General features: G+C 35.6%; 1 protein-coding gene across 5 annotated transcripts in view; it reads right to left on the reverse strand.

Annotated features, from left to right (window-relative positions):
* Positions 1-24,147, reverse strand: part of KMT2E (lysine methyltransferase 2E (inactive)) — a 92,607-nt gene that overhangs the window by 53,115 nt on the left and 15,345 nt on the right. For 3 of the 5 annotated variants that reach the window (XM_025449485.3, XM_025449483.3, XM_025449488.3), the window contains exons 2-3: positions 14,919-14,991; positions 11,474-11,658 (exon numbers count right to left, since the gene is read on the reverse strand). In XM_025449485.3, coding sequence (XP_025305270.1) covers positions 11,474-11,544 — 71 coding nt within the window. In that variant the 5' untranslated portion in view covers positions 11,545-11,658; positions 14,919-14,991. Of the gene's footprint in view, positions 1-11,473; positions 11,659-14,918; positions 14,992-17,331; positions 17,483-24,147 lie in introns of all 5 variants that reach the window. The other 2 variants (XM_049096593.1, XM_025449484.3) reach the window with 2 other exon arrangements.

Genomic DNA, 24,147 nt, shown 5'->3' on the forward strand with positions numbered 1-24,147 from the left:
CTAGATACCCAAAGAAAATGAAAACACTAGTTCAAAAATATGTATCCACTCCTATGTTTACTGCAGCATTATTTAAAATAGCCAACACATGGAGCGAGCCAACCCAAGTGTCTGTCAGCAGATGAATGAAGAAGCTGTATATACACATACACACATAGAAATGTTACTCAGTCATAAAAAAGAATGATGCCATTTGTAACACTGATGGACACAGAGGGTATGAAAAAGTGAAATAAGTCAGAGAAAGACAAATACCATATGATTTCACTCGTGAAATTTAAGAAACAAATGCACAAATGAAAAAAAACAAACTCAAATACAAAGAACAAACTTGTGGTTGCTAGCAGGGAGGTGGATGGGTGAAATAGATAAAGGAGATACACTTATTGTAGGGTGGGCGGGAGTTTGGGGTAACTGGGTGAGAGGCACTGAGAAGGGTACTTGATGGGATGAGCACTAGGTGTTATACTATATGTTGTTAGCAAATCAAATTTCAATAAAAGCAAATGGAAAAAAACCCCAAATACACTTATTGTGATGAGCACTGAGTAATGTATAAAACTACTGCATCATTATATTGTACACTTGAGATGAATACTGGATTTTTTTTTTTTACAATTTTTTTTTTAATTATGATAGTGGCACAGAGAGAGAGAGAGAGAGAGAGAGAGGGGGGGCAGAGACACAAGCAGAGGGAGAAGCAGGCTCCATTCCATGCAGGGAGCCTGACATGGGACTCGATCCTGAGTCTCCAGGAACTCACCCTGGGCCGAAGGCAGCCCTAAACCCCTGAGCCACCTGGGCTGCCCCAATATTTAGTTACTTTCAATGATGATGTGGGAATAAAAGACTTTCAAATATTTTATGACTAAAAGACAATTCTTAATAATCTCTTAATCTGTCAATTACACTAACAATAGGAAGTTCCAATTAACTCTCCAGCAGCCTTACGTTTTTAAAACCTTACCAAAAAAATAAAATAAAATAAAAAATAAAACCTTATCAAACTTGGTGTCATTTACCAAATATGCTTTAAATTCTCTTTTCTTCCACTTAATTTCTAATTATTACATGACGTGCCAAACTTCTTTGCGTCTACCTTTCCCCTTAACAGAATGTTCTGCATTCTGAGAGAACCCTTTAATTTGATATTTATTTTAAAGGTTTATTTGAGAGAGAGAGCACACTCGCACACGTGAACTCATAAGTTGGGGGTGGGGGACAAAGGAGAGGGGAGAGAGAAAGAGAGGCAGACTCCCTGCTGAGCAGGGAGCCTGACTGGACTTGATCCCAGGACCTCAGGACCATGACTGGAGCCAAAGGCAGACACTATATTACTGAGCCACCCTGGCACCCCAGCTGTTTTATTTATAAGAGAATCTTTTATTTGGCTGTTTAGCCACACAAAGATTAAATCAGTTTCAAGTGCCCATTTTTTATCTATAGCACATTACTACCAAGCTTCCAAACAGGAATCTTTAAACAGAGAGTTAAGAAAATAAAATTATATTTTAAACTCCTACTTCTAACTAGTCTGGGAAATTCCATCACTTAATCCTTCATCAGTTAAAGAAAACGTGATTTAAAATGTCCTAGTCAAAATACTATCACTTACCAAAAAAACCCCATCACTTATTAAAATTCTAATACTGGAGAATTTTATATCCCTCCTACTTCTACATTCTGTCCTAAGGTATTCTTTTTTTTTCTGTCCTAATGTATTCTATCACAGTCAGTACAATCACTCAGGTAACGTATATAGTAAATTTTAGTCTCTCTCTAGTTGCTATTTTAATGTTGCTAGGTTCCTAAAGCCTTTTATTATTTCCCAGCTTCCTGAAATAGGTACTAACCAAAACAGCTACTTTAAAGAACTACAGCATTCAACTTACTGAAATCACACCAATTGTATAAGATTTTTTATACAGAAGACACAATTTCTTCAATTCTAAACCTCCTTACATTTTCCTACAATGGAGAGGCTATAAATTTTTTTTAAGTTTTAGTTCTGTCTCTCCTAAACAACTGAAATAAAATTAGCTAAGATATGAACATTCAACAATCATTATTCCTATATAATAAGCTTCAGGGATCCCAAGAGACCACTATGATTCATGACTCAATACTTACTACATACCAGGCCCTGTGGTATGTGCTGCACATCCAGTGATATAATAAAACACATCTTTGTATACAATGAAGCTTGTATTTTAGTAAACAGGAAAAAATAAGAAAAGAAAACAAGACTGCTTCAGAGAAGTTTTTCAGAGGAAAGGCTTCATGGAAAAGTTATATTTGAGCTCAGCTAAGACTATGCTAAGGGCAAAAAAAGAATGTTCCAGGCAAGATGGAACAGGAAGTACAAAGGTCCCAAGCAGAAACAAGTTCAAAATGTTCAAAAGAACAAGGAAAATAATATCAATATGGGAATAACAGTAGGCTAAAAGGAGAATATTGAATAGAGGTTAGAAAAGTGGGGCCCACAGTGCCAAAAGAAGTTAGATTTTAAGTCAACAAAAAAATCACTGGAAGGTTTTCAAGTGGGAAAAATTTAAGATTTGATTTATGCTTCAGAAGAATCATATTGCCTTCTATAGACAGAATGAATTGCAGAAAGCAAAAGAAAAACATGGAGATTACTGTAGTGTCTAAGCAAGAGATGAAAATGGCTTAAAATAGGACAACAGGAGAAACAGAAGCATAATGATCCTAAGTGCATTTTGTAGGAAGACACAGGATTAACCAATCAATCAGACATGGTAAGGGAAAAGGAATAACCCAGAAGAACTCACCTTAGGGTTTTGGCTTAAGCAACTGGGTAGATGGAGTTATTTAAAGAAAAAGATGAGCGTAGAGCAGAAGGGAAACAGATTTGAGGGAAGAAAATCAAGCAATAAATGAGAAAGAGTGGTCAGTTAAGTGTGGTATCCAGAAAGCCAAGAGAGTTAAATCTTTCTAGTAGGAGGAACTGGTTATTTATATCAAATGCTGATAAAGCTATATAAATTATAGAAGACTACCAATTAGTTTGACAACATGGGTATTTATTGTGGTGATGTGTGGCCTGATGCTGAATGTAAACTCTTTCAAGGAGTTTGCTATAAAGAGGAACAGAAAAATGGAATAAGAAAAAAGGGGGGTCACCCCCTGTCCCCACACCAGCCTGTTTTCATAATAAACTTTATTGTGACAGGCAAAAAAAAGAAAAAGAAAAAAGGGTAGCAATTTTAAGATAGTTATAGAAGATGGTAATGATCTTATTAGAAAAAAATTGAAGATGCAGGAAATATTGGATAGCTGTAGGTGAGAGTGAAGTATAAACATCCTCAAAAAGATAAGGAGGGGGGCGCCTGGGTGGCTCAGCCAGTTAAGCGTCTGCTACAGCTCAGGTCATGATCCTGGGGTCCTGGGATGGAGCCCTGCATATTAGGCTCCCTGCTCAGTGAGGAGCATGCATCTCCCTCTCCCTCTGCTGCTTATCCTTCTTGTGCTCTGTCTCCCTGTCAAATAAATAAGTCAAATCTTTAAAAAAAAAAAAAAAAAAAAAAAGATGAGGGATGAGATCCAGGCAGATCTCTCCAGAAAAAAAGTGGAAGTAGAAGAAAAAGACTACCAACAATGACATTTTTCTATTTTACAAGAAAAGTTAATTTGAATATAAATAGATTTTAGATGTGAAGTTGTGTCCCTAGCACCTAAAACAGTGGCTGGTATATTATAAGCCCTTAATAGGGTTGGGTGGCTCAGTCAGTTAAGCGTCTGCCTTTAGATCAGGTCATGATCTCAGGGTCTTGGGATGGAGTTCCACACTGAGCTCCACATCCAGCTTCCTGCTCAGCAGAAGTCTGCTTCTCCCCTTCCCTCTGCTCCCGCACCCTGCTCCCCACCCCCCCACCCCCCGTCATGCTCTCTCTCAAATAAACGACTGAATAAATAAGCTGTGACCCTCAGAAACTGGGGACTTTTATGATTTCCTTTTTCCTCAACAAAAATTTAATTTCTTCTCTGTATTATCCTTTAAAATATAGTTTGATTTTTTAAAATTATTTTTTTTAAATATTTTATTCATGAAAGGCAGAGAGAGAGAGAGAGAGAGAGAGAGAGACGGAGGGGCAGACATAGGCAGAGGGAGAAGCAGGCTCCCTGCAACAAGCCTGATATGGGACTCGATCCCAGGACTCTGAGATCATGACATGAGCCAAAGGTAGACACTTTATCAACTGAGCCACCCAGGCACCTCTACAGTTTGATTTTTTTTTTTTTTTACAGTTTGATTTTAATGAGTTCTTCGTATAAGTGTTTTAGTTAAAACCTCTAATTTTCCTTTTAATGCTAAAATATTCACTAATGCACACTTGGGTATCAATAATGGCACATGGATAGAGTGAATCCCTAATTGCTATAGCAATAGGTATAAAAAATCTGAGTTCTCAATATGCTCCTTCAGATTTGTGATCAAATCTTGTCAATTTTCTTTTATCCTTATTATAATCTATTATTTTTTAAAGACAGCATATGAAAATTATACACATTACAATAGCATATCAAGAAACTTTTTAAAATGGAGAGCAGGGGGACACCTGCATGGCTCAGTAGTAGCCCCTTTGGCTAGGGGCATGATCCCAGGGTTCCGGGATCAAGTCCCACATCGGGCTCCCTGCATGGGGCCTGCTTCTCCCTCTACCTCTGTCTCTTATAAATAAATAAATAAATAAATAAATAAATAAATAATAAATAGATAGATAGATAGATAAATAAAATCTTTAAAAAATAAAATAAAATAATTAAAACAAATTAAGTGGTGTATATGTATGTATATATATATATTTATATATATACATACATACACACACACAATGGAATATTACTCAGCCATTAGAAACGATGAATACCCGCAATTTGCTTCGACGTGGATGGAACTGGAGGGTATTAGGCTGAGTGGGAGGACAATCGTTATATGGTTTCACTCATACGGGGAATATAATAAATAGTGAAAAAGGGATTATAAGGGAAAGGAGAGAAGAGGAATGGGAAATATCAGAGAGGGTGACAGCACATGAGAGACTCCTAACTCTGGGAAATGAACAAGGGGTGATGGAAGGGGAGATGGGTGGAGGGATGGGGTGACTGGGTGACAGGCACTGAGGGGGGCGCTTGATGGGATGAGCACTGGGTGTTATACTCTATGTTGGCAAATCGAAGTCTGATTAAAGAAATATACATAAAAAAATAAAATAAAATAAAAAATAAAATGGAGAGCAGGTTTGGCATGACAACTGTCCTCAGTTTATTTCATGTGGAATTTTACATTTCATTTAACTCATCCATTAATAAAATCAAGTGGCCATGCAACCCTGGGTTGAAACCTAATTCTACTTTTTATTGATTATGTGGCCTTAAGGGAAGTTTAATTTCCTTTGCAAAACAGAAATAATACTTGCCTTTTTGCTGGAATGATTAGGAGATATTATAATACACTATATTACAATATACTATATTACAGACAGTTATGCGGAGGTATTGAGCTTTGTATTCAGTATCACAAGTGAAAAAAATTAAAAGAAAAAATTGTTTATGATTAAGTATGAAACAAATGAGAAACTCAACATCATTTTAAGAACAGTTCTAAACAATGCTAGCACAGTACTATAAAATAGGCTTTTAAATATTAAAACAAAACCACATTTAAGTGAAAGCACTTCCAAATTAGGATAAGGAAATCAAACACTTTAAGAGCAACAGAAACTATTAGTTTATTGGTAATGTATTATGTGTAAAGAAATCATAAGCGAAAAAGTTAAGCATCAGTGAAAATAAACAAGTAAAATGCTACTGAAAATATTTCAGTATACACAAAACATTTTAGCATCTTCAGTTATACAAATTCAGACTAAAAGCACCCCAATACTTCAACAAGTAATGAACTCTGTCAGCAGGTGGCTCTAGTGACACTGAAATAACCTAATATCAAATACTAGAGCAAAATACAGGTAAAAATGTACTGAATCTCAGAAATTTTAAGTCAAATGAGTCACAATATCCCAATCCAACCTTTCTTTTTCAAATTAAGATAACCAAAGTCTATAATGATTAGGTGTTACATTTAAGGGCTCGCTAGTATGTTAGTGGCAGAACAAAACTGAAAACAGTTCTCTCTTTTTAGTATTACCAGGCAACAAATGAACATTTATTATGTTGCCAGGTATCATATGAGGAGCCCTCCTCCAAAATAATTCACCTCTAACTTACATCACTTTTAGTAGTTTGTCCACTGCAACCAAAAGTACTCATAATTCTATAAAAGCTCATTTTAGTGATTTCTAACAGTACCAATGCAGTAATAGTAATTATTAAAAGGAATATGCAATATTAGCAATCTTATTCCCAGTCTCTAATAGAGAAAAGTAGTTTGGCTTTTCTTTTTCAAAAAGGCTAGGAAAGATTAAATTTAACATTCCCCATTTATACATCTTCCCACTTTCCAGCTCCAAAAGGGTTTCCAAACTTTTTGTTTATTTGTTTATTTAACCAATTTAGGAATTCAAATTGTAGGAATGTCAGAGGTAGAAGAGGTAAAAAGAAATAGAAGAGGTAAGTTCTATTAGGATAAAAAAACATACAATTCTAATAAAGAGCTATTCTGGCTCAACCTTCCTGTCTAATGATAATGGAGTCTAGGTTTTCTTTTACATCCCTTATCCTGGAGCAAAGATCTGAGAAAACCTTTGTTATATGCAGTCATTTATTGTATTGAATTTACTACTGATAGAACTGAAGCTACTATATACGTGAACCACGTCAAAAGAATTATGCTATATAAATCATTCTTTGTAACATTAGTAAAGGAGTTATATATAGTACAGAAAAGGCCTAAAATGAACACATTATTAAGTTCGGCCTCTGCCACTTTTCTGCTCTGTGACTTCAGTTTCCTTGCCTATAAATTAAGAATAGTAATATCTACCTCATAACTGTATCTTTCTCTTTCTTATTCAGAAAGATTCTTAGATTTCACTTTTGCAACTTTCATAACTACTTTATAGCTTAGGCTTCACTGTATTCTTCTTCTCTGAGGCCCCATCACTTTGTTATGTAGTCTAGAGCTTCTTTATTGAATACAGTTGCCACTGGACATATACTGAGTGCTTCAAATGTGACTAGTTTGAATTAAGAGATTCTAAAAATATAAAATACATATCAGATTTCAAATATTTTTAGTGTGGAGAAAAAGACATAAAATACCACATTCATATTTTTATATTAATTACATATTAAAATGATAATACTCTGGATATACTCAGTTAAATAAAATACATAACTAAATTAATTTCACCTTTTTTCAAACCTTTTTAATATGGACACTAGAAAATTTACAAGTACACATGACTGTGTACTTTTTCTTACTGGACAGCTCTGATCTAGAGTTCTGACTTCCTGATTATACCCCTTAAGAGTAGGGGTAAAATTTATACTATACCTTTGTAACCTGAGCCTCTAGTAAAACACTCTCCACACAGTTGATGCTTTTAAGTGATCCAAAATGTGCTCTCTTTTGGATTACTAGTTTTATCCTATGAAATTATGTTGAAAGCAAAAAATCTACTTCTAGTATTAGCCTATATTTATAGACATGTAGTTAATAAAAAAATTTTACGGATGCAATTTCCAGGTAAGAAAAGCAGTCTCCTGATTATTCCAGTTATGGTCAGTTTGCAAATCAAGTTTTTAAAAACTGTATTTACACTTAGCTCATTTTCCCCTTTAAATAAATTATTACCATTCCTTTTTTTTATTGTACTCAGGATCACATCAGGCACTAGTGAGAAAATTAGTCTTATGTTAACCTGCACATTATGATGGGTAGTTTTCAAATCTAAGGACAAACATAATGCAGGTAAAAACTTACTGCAAAGATCTAAGTAGTCAACAATTTTTAAGGTGTCTTAAGACTCTTCCCTGTAGCATTTGGCTTCAACTCCAATTCTATTCACCAAGTAGATATTGGTTTTTATCAATGCTATGTATAGTAAAAAGTGATTTTTAAATATAATATCTTCAGTTAAATCTGTGGAATATTTATAACTCCTTTAAAAAAATACTTAAGCTAATGAAACAATTTTATTCTTATTAAAAAAGAAACACTTGAACAATAGTCTATCAATCTTCACTAGTCAGTTATTCATATTTTAAAATTATTCTTTTCAGTTCAAACATTTAGGTAGAGAGCCAACTCCTGAAGGGAATAGAAAGAAGTAAAATACAAGATCCCTAACCTTGAAGGAAAGGCAAAGCCTAAGGTTTTCAAAACTTAGTGATGAGAAGAACACAAATATGTAATAAAGAAGCTGGACTTGGTGAGAATAATGAGTTTTATTTTAGAGACACAATAATTCAACAGCAAATGTTACCAAGTATGGAAATAATGGACTAGAGTTTAGCAAACCCATTCTTCACAGATCCTGAACTAGACATTCAACTTCAGTTTCCTGTTTATAAAATGCTACAGATAGACTAGATGAACAAGTAATCCAATAAATTCTCTTTTATAGCCTCAGAAATTAGTATAAATTTGGTCCAGTACACTAACACACTCAATAAACAATTACTGAGTATCTCCTAAATTTTAAAATAGTTTAATTAGTGATAGATTGTATTTTAGCTGTACAATCTTTCTTTAAAAAACTAACATATAATTAACATTATATAGCCACATGAATACAATAAAATGTAATTCTCTTAAAAACATTTCAGTTTGAAATAATTATGTAGCTTCACAGGAAATAAAGAAATAGGGAGGGAAGTCCCATACATCCTTCTCCCAGCATCCTACATTTTATACAACTTTTGATTATGTATTTGAAATAAAAAGCACTGTAATAGTCACATCAAAATTTCCTATAAAAACAACTCTAAAAACTTTCTGTGGGAAGCAAAAAAAAATGTTATTTAAGGATCTTTTTAAGCTTCCAGAATTTAGATTAAAAAAGGGAATTCAAAAGTTCGAAAATTAAACCACAAAAATTCTGATGGTTGTCCTATAATAAATATTGGCACAAGCTACACTTTCTGTCCACTGAGTGGGGGAAGCTATGCCCACGCGACATATACCTGTATGTGGAATAGAAAAAAAAAAAATTTCCTAAAACAGAAAGAGTCATTCTTTAATTACCCATGAACCGATCATTTTCCCATAATAAAAATGGCCATATTTGTACCCAAAAAAGATTTGAATCCATAATATAAATCATACTTATAAAATAAGTACTCTAACAAAATGTAATTAAAAAAAAAAAAGCTAGCTATCCCTGACATTGTCCTCTTTCACCATATTATTCATTCTCTTTTAACTGTATAATAATGTCTTCCATTCTGTGAATTGTTTTTGAGTACAAATACTAGACATGCCAACAAAGCACAGATGTATCTCAAACCACATACTAGACAAACTCCTATTCAGTATATAAATTTCAGAAATTGCATCTTGGGGCAGCCCGGGTGGCTCAGCAGTTTAGTGCCGCCTTCAGCCCAGGGCGTGATCCTGGTGATCCTGCAGACCTTGGATGGAGTCCTATGTCAGACTCCCTGCATGGAGCTTGCTTCTCCCTCTGCCTGTGTCTCTGCCTCTCTCTCTCTCTGTGTCTTTCATGAATAAATAAATAAAATATTTTAAAAAGAAAGAAAGAAAGAAATTGCATCTTGTACTAATTGCTTAAAACACTAATTCTGGGGGCAGCCTGGGTGGCTAAGCGGTTTAATGCCACCTTCAGCCCAGGGCGTGATTCTAGAGAGCCGGGATCGAGTCCCACATCGGGCTCCCTGCATGGAGCTTGCTTCTCCCTCTGCCTGTGTCTCTGCTTTTCTCTCTCTCTCTGTCTCTCATGAATAAATAGAATCTTAAAAAAACAAAAAAACAAAAAAACACTAATTTTTTATTTAAAAAGAACTGCAGAAGGTGATTATATTTAGGAAGCAAAGAATCTTTACCAATACATGCCTATAACTATTATGAGACATGGATTTGTATCTCCCAGATGCTTTACACTAAGAAAAACCAGTACTTGAGACTCGTAACACTTTGTCTCCCAAGCACTACTTCCAAGATCTTTCCTCCTGATGGTATCCCTACTATTTGGGCAGAATAAGTGGCAAGCACCTGTTAATATAGAGTGCCTTGTTAGGAATCTATCATTCTACAAAAAAAAAAAAAAATACAGCATGCAAAAAGCAATGGCTTTTAAAAACTGTATTACAAAAAAAATTAAAATAAAAAAATAAAAACTGTATTACAATAATCATAGTTAAATAAACTATAATATATTACTGAATGATTAAAGAGCATCTCTAGGTTTTTCCCAATGGTACACACAGAATGGGTGAAACACTTCTAACCAGTTAAAATGCCAGCAAAAGAAGAATAAATAGCATTTTTATCCTCTCCATATTTCAGTTTAAGGCCTTAAAATAAATAAATTTCCTTTTTCAAACGTATATTCTAAAAAGATCAGCTTTCTGGTCAATTAAAGTCCCATTAGACACAATATATCTATTTATTGAATCAGAGAACAAACATATACATCTTTCCATCCTACAGCTTACAACACTCCTGCTGGAATCCCTTGCAATTCCCAAGATCAATCAATCTTCATAGCCAATAACCTAATGTTAAGGTGGTTGGTCATTCAAAAACAAAATATAGTGAAATCTATCTGTATAAATGCCTAAACCAAATAATCTAGGGGCAAAGTAAGAACCTTTCATTGAATCCATCAGAAATGGCTCTCATAAAAGCACAAGTTATCAAAATAATCAGCCAGCAGAAAATAGTATCTTTCTCTTATTTAAAATGGCTTGAATTTTTTCAACTCAACTTAAAAAAACAAATTCCATGTTTACACATGATCTTAGCCAAAAGGCCGAGAAGCGATCAAATTCCATGTTTAAATAGATCTTACAATATTTGTAAATATTCAAATGTAAAACAAATTACTTTTCTAATATAAACATGACAAATTTTACAATTCAAAAAAACAACCCAGTAATCTGTTATCTTGATTTTTTTTTTCTTTTTTTTCTTTTTTTTTTTTTTGTAGGCTCACACCCAGCATCGAGGAGCCCAACACAGGGCCCAAACCTACACTCCCAAAATCGAGACCCGAACTGAGATCAAGAGTTGGGTGTCAAACCAACTGAGCCACCCAGGCACCCCCATGATTCTTAAGGTTGACAATTAGCAGATGGTAAAGACAAAAGAGTTAGAAAAAGATATGGCATTTTGGCTCAAGAGGTGTTTTAAAAAATAACTCAGTTAAGCGAAGTTTTTGCCTTTAACCTTCTGATACTTTGTTTCAACAAGAATCTAAAATGAGAAAAACTATAACATAACCAAGAACCAAGCAGTTCTTGGTTGTGTTACAATAACTGTATAAAATATTTTGCCTTTCCTAACCAAAATACTTTTAATTTAAATACTTACTCTGAGCCTGCAGCCATTTCCAAGTATGATGTTTCTGCTGTATCAACCCCCAAAGGGATCACTATGCTCATGACGTTCGCCTCTGGTAAATTCGATTACTATGGAGTCCTATGCATTGGTATCCAAAACACTGGGGCATGCCAGCCACAGTGCTCATTGCAAACATCTAAGTGCATCCACAAACCCTGTTTAAAAGAAAAGGGAAAAGTTAAAAATTATCTTCATATTCCTAACACAGTCACACTATAACAACAGTAAGTGACATATATGAATGAAGCATTCTTCATTAAAGTATCAATATAAAATGAAATTTGCTCAGGGAATCTCTATTTCATTTAATTTTTTCTTGAATTAAGTTATGGGATTCTGATGAAAAGTTTCTGAATCAAAATCTCCCTTTGGGAATGAATTTAAAATACCAAAAGAAAGATTAACTAAGGTATATTACTTAGTGAAGAACCAATGAATATTACTCATTCTGAAAGATTAAATGGAATTTCGTACAGCACTAGTATCCAAAATAAATCTTCTAGAAAGTGATCAAAACTAACAAATACTGAGTACTTACTATGGACTGAGCATCATATTAGCTTTTATATGGATGCTCTATTATCCTTACAACTCTGATAGGAATCTTTTATCATTGAGGATCAAAAAAGCAAGAAAGGTTACAGAATTAACCACGGTAGCTCAGTTCAAAAATTAAAACCACGATTTGAACCAATTCTACTCTACTGATTATACACACACACACACACACACACACACACCCCATATATATGGAAGGCTATTTTATTTATAATAAAATCTGTTTTAAAGTGGTTGTCATTTTCCATACTATATAAAAATACATGTCTACTGAGGGAGTTCTCAATTTCTTCAGTTTGTATTAACTAATTAGCTAAACTAATACACTTGAACTGTTTTTTAAACAAATTTACCAAGTAACAAAATATATTCAAGCTTCAATATCAATGCTTCTAATTCACTGTATAACACTTGCACATGATACTCTTTGTGAACTATCTACTCAAAATCTTTTCAGTAATAATATGGTATAACTTAGGAACAAAACAGGGAGATAATCCTATAAACAAGAAAAGAGCAACAGTCAAAATTGTTACCGCCATGTTATACCTGAAATACTGAAGAGCAGGGTTTCTTCAAATAGCCATTCTTGTATTTATCTTTAATTTTTACAAATAACCTTGAGAATACCTAACTCAGGTTAATTCCTATTTCACATATTGCAGATTGTGAGCTCATACCTGATCAGAGCACATACCAAAATAGAGAAATAAAGTGGTAAAAGTGGTTTGAATTCTTCAAGAAAACTAGCCTCTACTTTTAAATCATGTATAACTGGTGGAGACCTACTAAATTATACGATATTATAATAAAAATGTATGGCAACAGGCTTTTGCACCTAAAAATTGAAAACATAAGCGTTGGCACCTTTTTCTATTCTTCGCCAGATGTGTGAACTAGGCAAGTTATTTAACCTAAGCCTCAGGTTCCTTATTTAAAAAGTGGGAATTTATCAAGTTTTCTGTGAAGAAAATGAAATAATAAATGTAAAGCATTTTTGTACACAGCATCGCACATATTTAGCAATCAGTATATAGCAGTCACATAAGAAAAGCCCTCTTCATTTAAAATTAATCTTCTGGGCAGCCCGGGTGGCTCAGCGGTTTAGCGCCGCCTTCAGCCCGGGGTGTGATCCTGGAGAACCGGGATATAGTCCCATGTTGGGCTCCCTGCATGGAGCTTACGTCTCCCTCTGCCTGTGTCTCTGCCTTTCCCTCTGTTTCTCTCATGAATAAATAAATAAATAATCTTTAAAAATAAAATAAAATTAATCTTCTATAATAGTTTTGGAAAATAATTACAGTTATGTTTTTACAGTTCCATCAAATTAAAATCATCTAAAAATAATTAAAGCAGAGTGAGCAAAAGGAAAAGCTACCCTACCTTCTTTTCCTGCACCCCTGATATTAGAATTACTTCATAAAAGCCATCTTTATTAACCCACATAAAGCTATAAAATTGCTAATTGACAAGATGCAAGCAATACAAAACTAAGTTTGTTCTTTTCAAGTGTACATTATTGTGTATTTCTTTAAAATGCTGAAGACATGGACCTAACAACAGATAACAGTTACAACTTAAAAAAAAAATTATCTTCTTTGTTGGGAGAATCTAATTGGTAGAAGTTTTCTTCAGCTCAGTTTGCCTTTACATTAGACTCATAAGTTGTCTTCTATCTTAGGTGTATGTTGTTAAACATTTAGTAGTGCATATTTTTTCTTTGTTTTGTTTTAACCAGAGGCAGGAACTAGAAAGCAGAAATTAAATCATTATGTATTCTTTTAGGTAACTGAGTATTTCCAACCTAAAAGAGTCTGCTTGAGTATGTATTTAACAGTGTGCTGCCTTTTTATATAAATATACAATCCTCAATAAACACCACATTTAAACTTTTAAAATAGCAGTGAAGAGCTTGCCATCAGCCTATTTCAGACAATGTCAGGTGTCTGTGTGATTACTGCCTGTCTCTCAAACCCTGCACAGTGCCTGCAGCATAACAGGCACTCTATAAGGGATTAGTGAATGAATTTGAGCATCTAAGATGAAACTGCAGCCCTAGCCTCATTAGCCAAATGAGTTGTCAACCTTTACAATTAAGTGCTGTAACAGCAACTACATGACACCTTCTCCACAAATGCATCGCTCTAAAAACCACAGAAGCTCATCCCCAGGATAGACACACATCATCGCATATGATACAGAACCACAGACTGAATCTGATTCAACATGGAAGAAGATCTCAGTAATTTATTCACAAAAGGTCAGAAGAGGGATGCCTGGGTGGCTCAGCAGTTGGGCGCCTGCCTTCGGCTCAGGTCATGAACCCAGGATCCAGGATTGAGTCTCACATCAGGCTCCCTGTGAGGAGGCTGCTTCTCCCTCTGCCTTTGTCTCTGCCTCTCTCTCTCTCAGTCTGTGTCTCTCATGAATAAATAAATCTTTTTTTTTTTTTTTTAAAAAGGTCAGAAGGCAAGAGGTCCTATCTATTCAGACTATAAAATGGCAAATATTTCACCTTATTCATTAAAACCAAAAACTCTATAGCCAGAAAACTCATACTGTTCAAAAATGTAGTTAATACTTACTAAAACCATAAATTCATTAGGGTCAAATCATTGTGCCTTAAAAAAAAACAAGGGGGGGGGAAGCCAACGTAGTAATAAGCAGAAAAGGTATGAGCTTGTAATACAGGCAGAATTAGAGGAAAAATAATTCAACACAATCCAAACCATTACCACAAAGCTTTCACATCTTATATGTGATTCAAGAAACTGGTTATCCAACTGGCAGGTAAATATATACAAAATACATTGAGAATAAATGGCAGCCATTAAAGAAATAATATAAAAGGAAATACCATGAGATGTCTGGTAAATCTGAGGTCCAAGAAAGAATAAATGTCTTCACAAAACCTGCTATCCAGAATAGACCTAGAAACCAAGTGAACATAGGAGTATTGAGCTGTTTTTAAATGTCATAAAATTATAGGTTGCTCTATCTAACACGGCACCTAAAACTAAAGGGACTCACATAAAGAGTGCAGCTAATTCTTAAAAAAAAAAAAAAAAAAAAATTATTCACCTCTTTATACAAATGATTGTAATCACAGTAAAGACAACAATTAAAGCTAAATACCAAATCAAACAGAAAAGAAACTGGGAAAATACAGTATTAAAAACAGATTTAGCAAAGCAAAGGCAAAAATACCAAAACAAAAACAAAACCCTAAAGTAGGAAAAAAAATAAGATAAAAGCTAGGAAAAAGGGCAGCCCAGTTGGCTCAGCGGTTTAGCGCCGCCTTCAGTCCAGGACTTGATCCTGGAGACCCAGGATCGAATCCCACGTTGGGCTCCTTGCATGGAGCCTGCTTCTCCCTCTGCCTGTGTTCTCTGCCTCTCTCTCTCTCTATGTCTCTCGTGAATAAATAAATAAAATATTTAAAAGAAAGTTTTCTTTAAAAAAAAAAAAAAAAGGCTAGGAAAAGCAGGATGCCTGGGTGGCTTAGTGGTTGAGCGTCTGCCTTTGGCTCAGGCTGTGATCCCAGAGTTCCAGAATCAAATCCGCATCGTGCTCCCTTTGGGGAGCCTGCTTCTCCCTCTGCCGATGTCTCTGCCTCTCTCTCTGTGTCTCCCATGAATAAATACATAAAATCTTAAAATAAAAATAAAAAGCTAGGAAAAGCAATTACCAGTCTATCAGAAAAACTGGAAGGCTGAGGCTGCTTTTAAGACCTTGTCCAGAAAACAAAAACTACTCCTGAAAAGATAAATATTGTACACCCAAAAAGCAGAAGGAAGTACAAGGAAATTTTTTTCTAAAATTACAAAAAAAAAGTTCTCAATCTAATATAATCTCTTTGAAGAGTCATTTATTATCTTTCTGCCCTTTATAAGTACCTTATACAGAGCTCTTAATACTAAAATTAAATCAATGTTTATGTTTTGGATATGTATCACTGATAAGCTGGTGAATTTTTGGCTAAACTACTAATGGAAATGAAATAAAGAAACTTGAAAGAAATTGTGAGGGATCACATACCTAAGATTTCCTTATAAATTAGAAATTAAAATGCCCTAACTATGAATTTAAGATTTCTTTACTCTGTAGCAGTTGAGTAAGATACAATAAAAAAAAAAATACAGGCTGATCAAGATCTATTACCAAGTTATTACCTATGAAACTTTGGACAAGACATTTCACTACTCTGGGCTTCCACAATAAATGGAGGTAGGTTAGCTTGACGATCTTAACAGTTTAAACCTTATAATCAAAAGTATATTAACAGATTATTCTTGAAAAAACAGAATAAATATCAAATTGCAAAAAGCAACATAAAATAACTTTGACAACAGAATGAATTATTTCTTCAACTAGGTTAATATTAGTATCAGACAGTGCTCTATAAGCACTTACCTGATACTCAAATCTCCCCAAACAGAGTAGCAGTAACAAATACTGAGCGCTTAAAATACTTAATCCTCACAATGAATTTATGGTTTAAGTACATTTATTATCCCCATTTTACAGACAATGTAGAGATTAAATTTGTTTCAACTAATAGCTAATAACTAGCAGAATCAAGACTGGAACCCTAGCAGTCTGATTCCAGAACCTACATATTAGTTTGCCTGAAATTAAATTTGCTACATTATTGGTAAAATAAATGACCTAGAATTTACAGAAAGGAGGAAAAAAGTTAACAATTGCCTCTCTCAAAAAGAAGAGAGATTAAACAAACACCTAAGTGTTTCACTCCAGGACATTTGGACTGTATTTATTCTAGCACACTGAAAGAACAATAATGAAACCCACCATGCTCCTCCCTCAAACCTGATCTACTTAGTGAATTTACATCCATTCCACAACAATGTATTAAAACACCACACAAGTGGAGACCCACAGGCTCAAAGTCTAAACTTTGGATTTAAAATATTTTGGGGATGGTGCAAAGCACATAATCAGAAGATATTCAAATTCTCTTACTATTTTCTGGAACAAACATATGCTTCACTAGTATAGTGAAGTGAAAGGAACCATATTCCAAATTTGAGATTACTAGTCTGCAGAAGTGTAACTCAATTTCTCATACAAAACTACTTAAGCAAAGACCACCTATCTAACCAGTTAAATTTTAACTTGAGTCTCCCTTTAATAACTACTCTGTTCCTAGAAACAAAGAATTTTACCAACCTACAATATTTTTATAGCAAATAAAATCTCTATTTAGGAAAATCATTGTTTATAGTCAGGGTTAATGTTGGTGGACCTACTTGAAAAATGAAAACGTTCAGGATATCTGGGTGGCTCAGTAGTTGAGAATCTGCCTTTGGCTCAGGTTGTGATCCTGTGGTCCTGGAATCGAGTCCCACATCAGGCTCCGGCATAGCCTACTTCTCCCTCTGCCTATGTCTCTGTCTCTCACTCATAAGTAAATAAATAATAAAAATATTTAAAAAGAATAAAATTCAATATTCAAAAAGTGTATTTTCCGGTTCTTAACAGTTTCAGTTTCACTGTTTCATAGTACAATTCCAATCATCACTACTAAACTCAATATCAAAGTAGCAATGCCTCAGCTTTCACAGCCTGCCACTTAATAATGGTTACTTTAAGCCCTAGCTCCTTATCTGTCAAGAGGAATAATCACAGAACATATTTCCGAATTGTTTCAAAAACTGTGTGTGGCACTCAGTGTTAGCTATGCTGATCAGATAAAATTTCTGGGAATTAAATATTTAGTAAAAGTCCTTAAAAGATGAGCACTAGAGAGATGCCTGGGTAGCTCAGCTGTTGTCGTCTGCCTTTGGTTCAGGGCGTGACCCCAGAGTCCAGGGATGGGATCGAGTCCAGCATCGGGCTCTCTACATGGAGCCTGCTTCTCCTCTCAATTCCTATGTCTCTGCCTGTCTGTATCTCTCATGAATAAATAAATAAAATCTTAAAAAAAAAAAATGAGTACTAGAGGGCACCTGGATGGCTCAGCAGTTAAGAGTCTGCCTTTGGCTCAGGTCAAGATTCTGGGGTCCCGGAATTGAGCCCCACACTGGGCTCCCACAGGGAGCCTACTTCTCCCTCTGCCTATGTCTCTGCCTCTCTCTGTCTCTCTCATGAGTAAATATATAAAATCTAAAAACATAAAAATAAAAAAATAAAAAAAGATTAGTACTAGAGAATAATTCTCAATTATTACACTTGTAAAAGTCATGTAAACTATTAAGAATTTCTGACCAGGGCGCCTGGCTGGCTCAGTCAGAAGAATGTGTGACACTCGATCTCAGGATCGTGGATTTGAGCCCCATGCTGGGTATAGAGATTACTAACAAAATAAATAAACTTTTTTAAAAAAGGTATTAAAGTATCAAGAAGAATAACTTTTAAAGATAAAGAAACCGGGATCCCTGGGTGGCTCAGCGGTTTAGTGCCTGCCTTCAGCCCAAAGCATGATCCTGGAGTCCCAGGATCGAGTCCCGCATTGGGCTCCCTGCATGGAGCCTGCTTCTCCCTCTGCCTGTGTCTCTGCCTCTCTCTCTCTCTCTCATGAATAAATAAATAAAATATTTTAAAAAAATAAAGATAAAGAAACCTTTGAAGACAAAGAGTGAGCCATAATGTAAACTATAAGCACTTTGGTTGATAATGATGTTTCAATGCTGGTTCATCGAATGTAACATATGTACCATAATAATGAGGAACACTGATGATGAAGAAGGCTGTGCTTGTGTGGGGAGGAGGCAGGTGGGAAATCTACACTTTCCTCTCAGTTCTGAAGTGAACCTAAACTTGTTCTAAAAGATGAAATCCATTAATTAAAAAAAAAATACATGTATACATGTATAAACACTATATAGTAAACTATTTGTCTGGCATTATATAATGAGGTACCATTTTTTCTACCAGGGTTTTGGGAAAACTTCTAAACACCAGTTCAGCAACCAGCTAAAGTACTCGTACATTCCTCCTTTCCCATCCCAAAGCACCTAAAAGTTAAAATAATTTCAATACCATCAGGTTTTTTTTTAAAGATTTTATTTATTTGAGAGAGAGCGAAAGAGCATGCACACAAGCAGGGGAGAGGCAGAAGCAGACTCCCCACTGAGCAGGGAGTCCGATGGAGGATGGATCCCACGACCATGAATGACCTGAGCCAAAGGCAGATGCTTAACCAACTGAGCCACTCAGGTGCCCCAATATTATCAGTTTTTTAATGCACCATGCTATTACTTTTTAATAGTATTTGTCATCCCCCCAAAGTGTTTGAGATCACTAAACAACAGTGTAAAATCTAGTAAAACGTGGCTTTTTAAAATAGCAATTGAGGGGCAGCCTGGGTGGCTCAGCAGTTTAGCGCCACCTTTGGCCCAGGGCCTGATCCTAGAGACACGAGATCGAGTCCCGCGTCGGGCTCCCTGCATGGAGCCTGCTTCTCCCTCTGCCTATGTCTCTGCCTCTCTCTCTCTCTCTCTGTCTCTCATGAATAAATAAAAATAAAATCTTAAAAAAAATAAAATAGCAATTCAGTGATCAACAGAGTTGATAGGTTAGTCTCTGGGTACAGATGTACAATTTGTTTCCTATACATACAAAACTGGTCTTAGGATGAGTTTAGTCTTTACTCATACCTGAGAATAACAAAAGCTATTTCCTTCTAAAGCAGTTACCTATTGCCACTTTCTACTTGCCATGACTACGTATCTTAGAATTTACTGCTTAATATACAAGTGCAGAAGAAAAAGATTCTTCAAACTTAATACCACATACTTCATGGGTTCTACAACTCTCTTCTGTTTAAAAAAAAAAACATGTTATCTATATTAGTAATTAAACTGTGCTCCCTACATCAGTAATTTTTAAACTGTGCTCCCAGTAGTCCTCATGGAGTTGGGGACCAAGATATTAGGAGAAAACAGGATCAGGGACATTAACAAAAGAAAATCAGAGACACCATGTTCTGCAGATTTAAAAGGAAAAGTCTGAAACTGCATGTCATATGTGGTAGCTTCCAAATGGGAAAATGACATTAAATGGAACACTGCTTAGCAAAATAAAGGAACTATTGATACATGCAACAACTTGGATAAATATCAAGGAAATTATGTTGAGTGAAAATAGAAGAGCCAATCCCCAAAAGATCATATACCATATAATTCCATTTACATAAGAGTCTTGAATGACGTATTATAGAAACAGAGAACAGATTAGTGTGGTTCTAAGAGAGCAACACTAGGGATTCTTGTGGAGATGGAACTGTTCTGTATCTTAACTGTGTTAGTGGATACAGGAATCTACCTAAGTGATAAAAATGCAGAGAACTAAACTTGGAGAAATCTGAAAAAAGAGGGCAGATTTTAGTATCAATATTCTGGTTGTGACATTGTACTACAGTTTTGCAAAACGTTACCATTGAGGGAAACTGGGAAAGGAAAAACATTTTCTCTGTATTATTTCTTACAAATGCATGTAAATCTACATTAAAATTTAATTTTAAAAGATGACATTAAAATTGAGGCCTTAAAATAAATAAAATAAAATAAAATTGAGGCCTTCAAACCTTTGAGTAGGATACAAAACTTCTTATGAATGAACTCTAACACTGAAATCTAAGCTTGTATTTTGATTCCAGGATGAAAAATAGCCTGAATCCCCTATGCTTTTCCCAAAGATAGCTAATGTCACCTTGAAGTACTATGTTAAGGAGGCCACAGCCAAATACAATGGGAGAAGGCCTCAAGCAATCAGTAATGTCTGCTAACAGGTACGGTAGGCATTCGTACCTCATATTTGCTATGTCTGTGGTTAAAGAGGATGGCAGGGGAATGTTCCTGCCTGTACATCATCCCACCTACCAGTTAGGTTCCATGAAAAGCCTAGAGCTTCCTGGAGAATAGTTCCAAAATCACTTGCTAGAGGAAAATACTTACTGACTCAACATGTGACATTAAAAACTTATTTCACTGGTAAACTCTACCCGACCAAAGCAGAAAAGAAAAAAATAAGCTTCCAAAAAGTAGTGTTAGAGTCTACTATAATTAAAAATCAAACAAAAACAACAAAAAACCTGCATTCTTCTTTTAGTCAATCTATTAGACTGGTTCATTCTGGCTTTTTCAGCCTTTAAATAAGTATTCCACCAAGTAAGGGCATAATTTTTGACAGAAACAATTAAAATTGGTAATAATTTTATTCTCTCATTGTTCATTCTAGTCTCACATAAAATAATATCCTGGGATCCCTGGGTGGTGCAGCGGTTTAGCGCCTGCCTTTGGCCCAGGGCGCGATCCTGGAGACCCGGGATCGAATCCCACGTCAGGCTCCCAGTGCATGGAGCCTGCTTCTCCCTCTGCCTATGTCTCTGCGCCCCCCTCTCTGTGTGACTATCATAAATAAATTTAAAAAAATAAAATAATAAAATAAAATAAAATAAAATAAAATAAAATAAAATAAAATAAAATAAAATATAAAATAAAATAAAATAAAATAAATAAAATAAAATAAAATAAAATAAAATAAAATAAAATAAAATAAAATAATATCCTCTCCAGGATTAACTAAGTATTCCTTCAACCACTATTTTCATTTCTTTCAGATTGGAGATCTTGTGTCTTATTTCCCTATCTAAAAACAATGTGTATCAAATCTAATTAACAGGATTTAAATAAATCTTTCAGATTCTACTGTCTATATTTTATTATCTCAGACCTGGGCTGAGTAATTTTCTAAGTGGTCTCTTTCCCTATTCTAACTTGACCTTTAAACCAGTGATCCTCAAACATAAATCCACAAACTGCTACTTTTCATATACCTGGGGCTGAGAGTTGAAAATGATGGATTGCTAGGCTTCAATCCCAGAGATTCTGATTTAGTAGGTCTAGGATGTGCCCTGGATGTCGTATTTCTTTAAAAAGCATTTTCTCGGGATCCCTGGGTGGTGCAGCGGTTTGGCGCCTGCCTTTGGCCCAGGGCGCGATCCTGGAGACCCGGGATCGAATCCCACGTCGGGCTCCTGGTGCATGGAGCCTGCTTCTCCCTCTGCCTGTGTCTCTGCCTCTCTCTCTCTATGTGACTATCATAAATAAATAAAATTTTAAAAAAATCTTTATAAAAAGCATTTTCTCTAGCCTTTATTTTATAACAGTTGCTTAGACAGTGAACAGGTATACTTCAAAGTCCACTAGTATCCTAATTTTGCCCTCTTCAAAAAAGCACAGTAGCTTAGAGCAATTACAGTTACGTTCCTAATCTTGACATTAACAAGTTACCCTGTTCCATGCTAAATCCTCTGATTATGCCAGTCTTTTTGCTATTGTTGGCATATCTCTGCTCATTCTCCTTCAAATTTTCTTTTTTAAGATTTTATTTATTTATTTTGGGGAGAAAGAGAGAGAGAGAGAACACACATAGGGGAAAGCAGCAGAGGGAGAGGAAGAGCAGGCTCTCCGCTGAGCAAGAAGCCTGATACGGGGCTCCATCCCAGGACCCTGGGATCATGAGCTTAGGGAAAGGCAGACAACCAACTGAGCCACTCAGGTGCCCCTCCTTCAAATTTTCTAAAGTAATATTCCTTTACATATATCCATCCCACCCAACAAAAATCTTATTAAACCTTCAAGGATCATTAAAGTACTATGCTTTCTTGGAAGCCTTCTCAACTTCTCAATGTAAACTTTTTTTCTATATAACTAGCTTTGAGGTCTTTAAGCAGATCAACCTCCTGAGGGCAGTTCTCTCAACTATAAACAAAACTTTGGCCAGGTTACCTAAAAAAACTATCCCAGCTATAAAGCCTGTTTCACATTAATTTCTTAACTTCCCAAAGAATGTATTACATATTTTTAAGCGACTAGCTTACATTTTGACCCATTATTTTGAATTAGCTATTAGATGCTTAGCTTCCGGGCAGCTCGGGTGGCTCAGCAGTTTAGCGCCACCTTCAGCCCAGGATGTGGACCTGGAGACCTGGGATCGAGTCCCATGTCGGGTTCCCTGCATGGAGCCTGCTTCTCCCTCTGCCTGTGTCTGTGCCTCTCTGTGTCTCTCATGAATATATAAATAAAATCTTAAAAAAAAATAGATGCTTAGCTTCCAAAACTGGATCGTCTACTTTACCCTATACCAAGAACTGAGATATTTATGTTTTATCTATCAATGCCTAGAATGGTTTAGGCTTAGATACTACCTAAATTAGTCTTGATTAAATCACATTTTTCCTTAGCCTAACACATTCAATGCCCACCTCCCCTTTTAGATGAACAGAAATAAATCTTAAAATACCTGCCACTGAAGGAAAACTGATTTCCTTTTGGAACTTTTTTGGTTCTTTATAATTTTTTCTTTCACTTATCACATTTTTTTTTTAAATTTTTATTTATTTATGATAGCCACACAGAGAGAGAAAGAGAGAGAGGGAGAGACACAGGCAGAGGGAGAGGCAGACTCCATGCACCGGGAGCCCGATGTGGGATTCGATCCCGGGCCTCCAGGATCGCGCCCTGGGCCAAAGGCGGGCACCTAAACCGCTGCGCCACCCAGGGATCCCACTTATCACATTTTTTAAAGATTTTATTTATTTAGTCATGAAAGACACACAGAGAGAGACAGAGACTCAGGCAGAGGGAGAAGCAGGCTCCATGCAGGGAGCCCGATATGGGACTTGATCCTGGGACTGTGGGATCACGTCCCAGGCCGAAGGCAGGCACTCAACCGCTGAGCCACCCAGGCATCCCGTCTCTTACTACTTATAAAATGTGTCTCTCAAGGCTCAATCCTCTCCATTATTAGTCTCCAACAACCTTGGATTTCACCATTCATTCCAGTTTGATTTCCAATTCCTAGCCATCTACAGGACATTTATCTACTCAAGTATCTCCCATCCCTGCAAAAATCAAATGTTCAAACTGAAACTCTTCCATATACTTTCCATTCCATTTGTTAGTACCCCACCCTCCCAGTTCTCTTTTTAATCCTTGTTTTCCAGTCCTCTATTACATTTGCTCACCTAGCCTTTTGTGCCTCCCCAGTGTTTCAGATTCCTTCTAAGTTTCCAAGCCCCGCCCCAACATCTTCGTCATCTAAATAATTTCCAATAATCA

This window comes from Canis lupus, chromosome 18 (genome assembly GCF_003254725.2).
Source record: "Canis lupus dingo isolate Sandy chromosome 18, ASM325472v2, whole genome shotgun sequence".
NCBI lineage: Eukaryota > Metazoa > Chordata > Mammalia > Carnivora > Canidae > Canis > Canis lupus.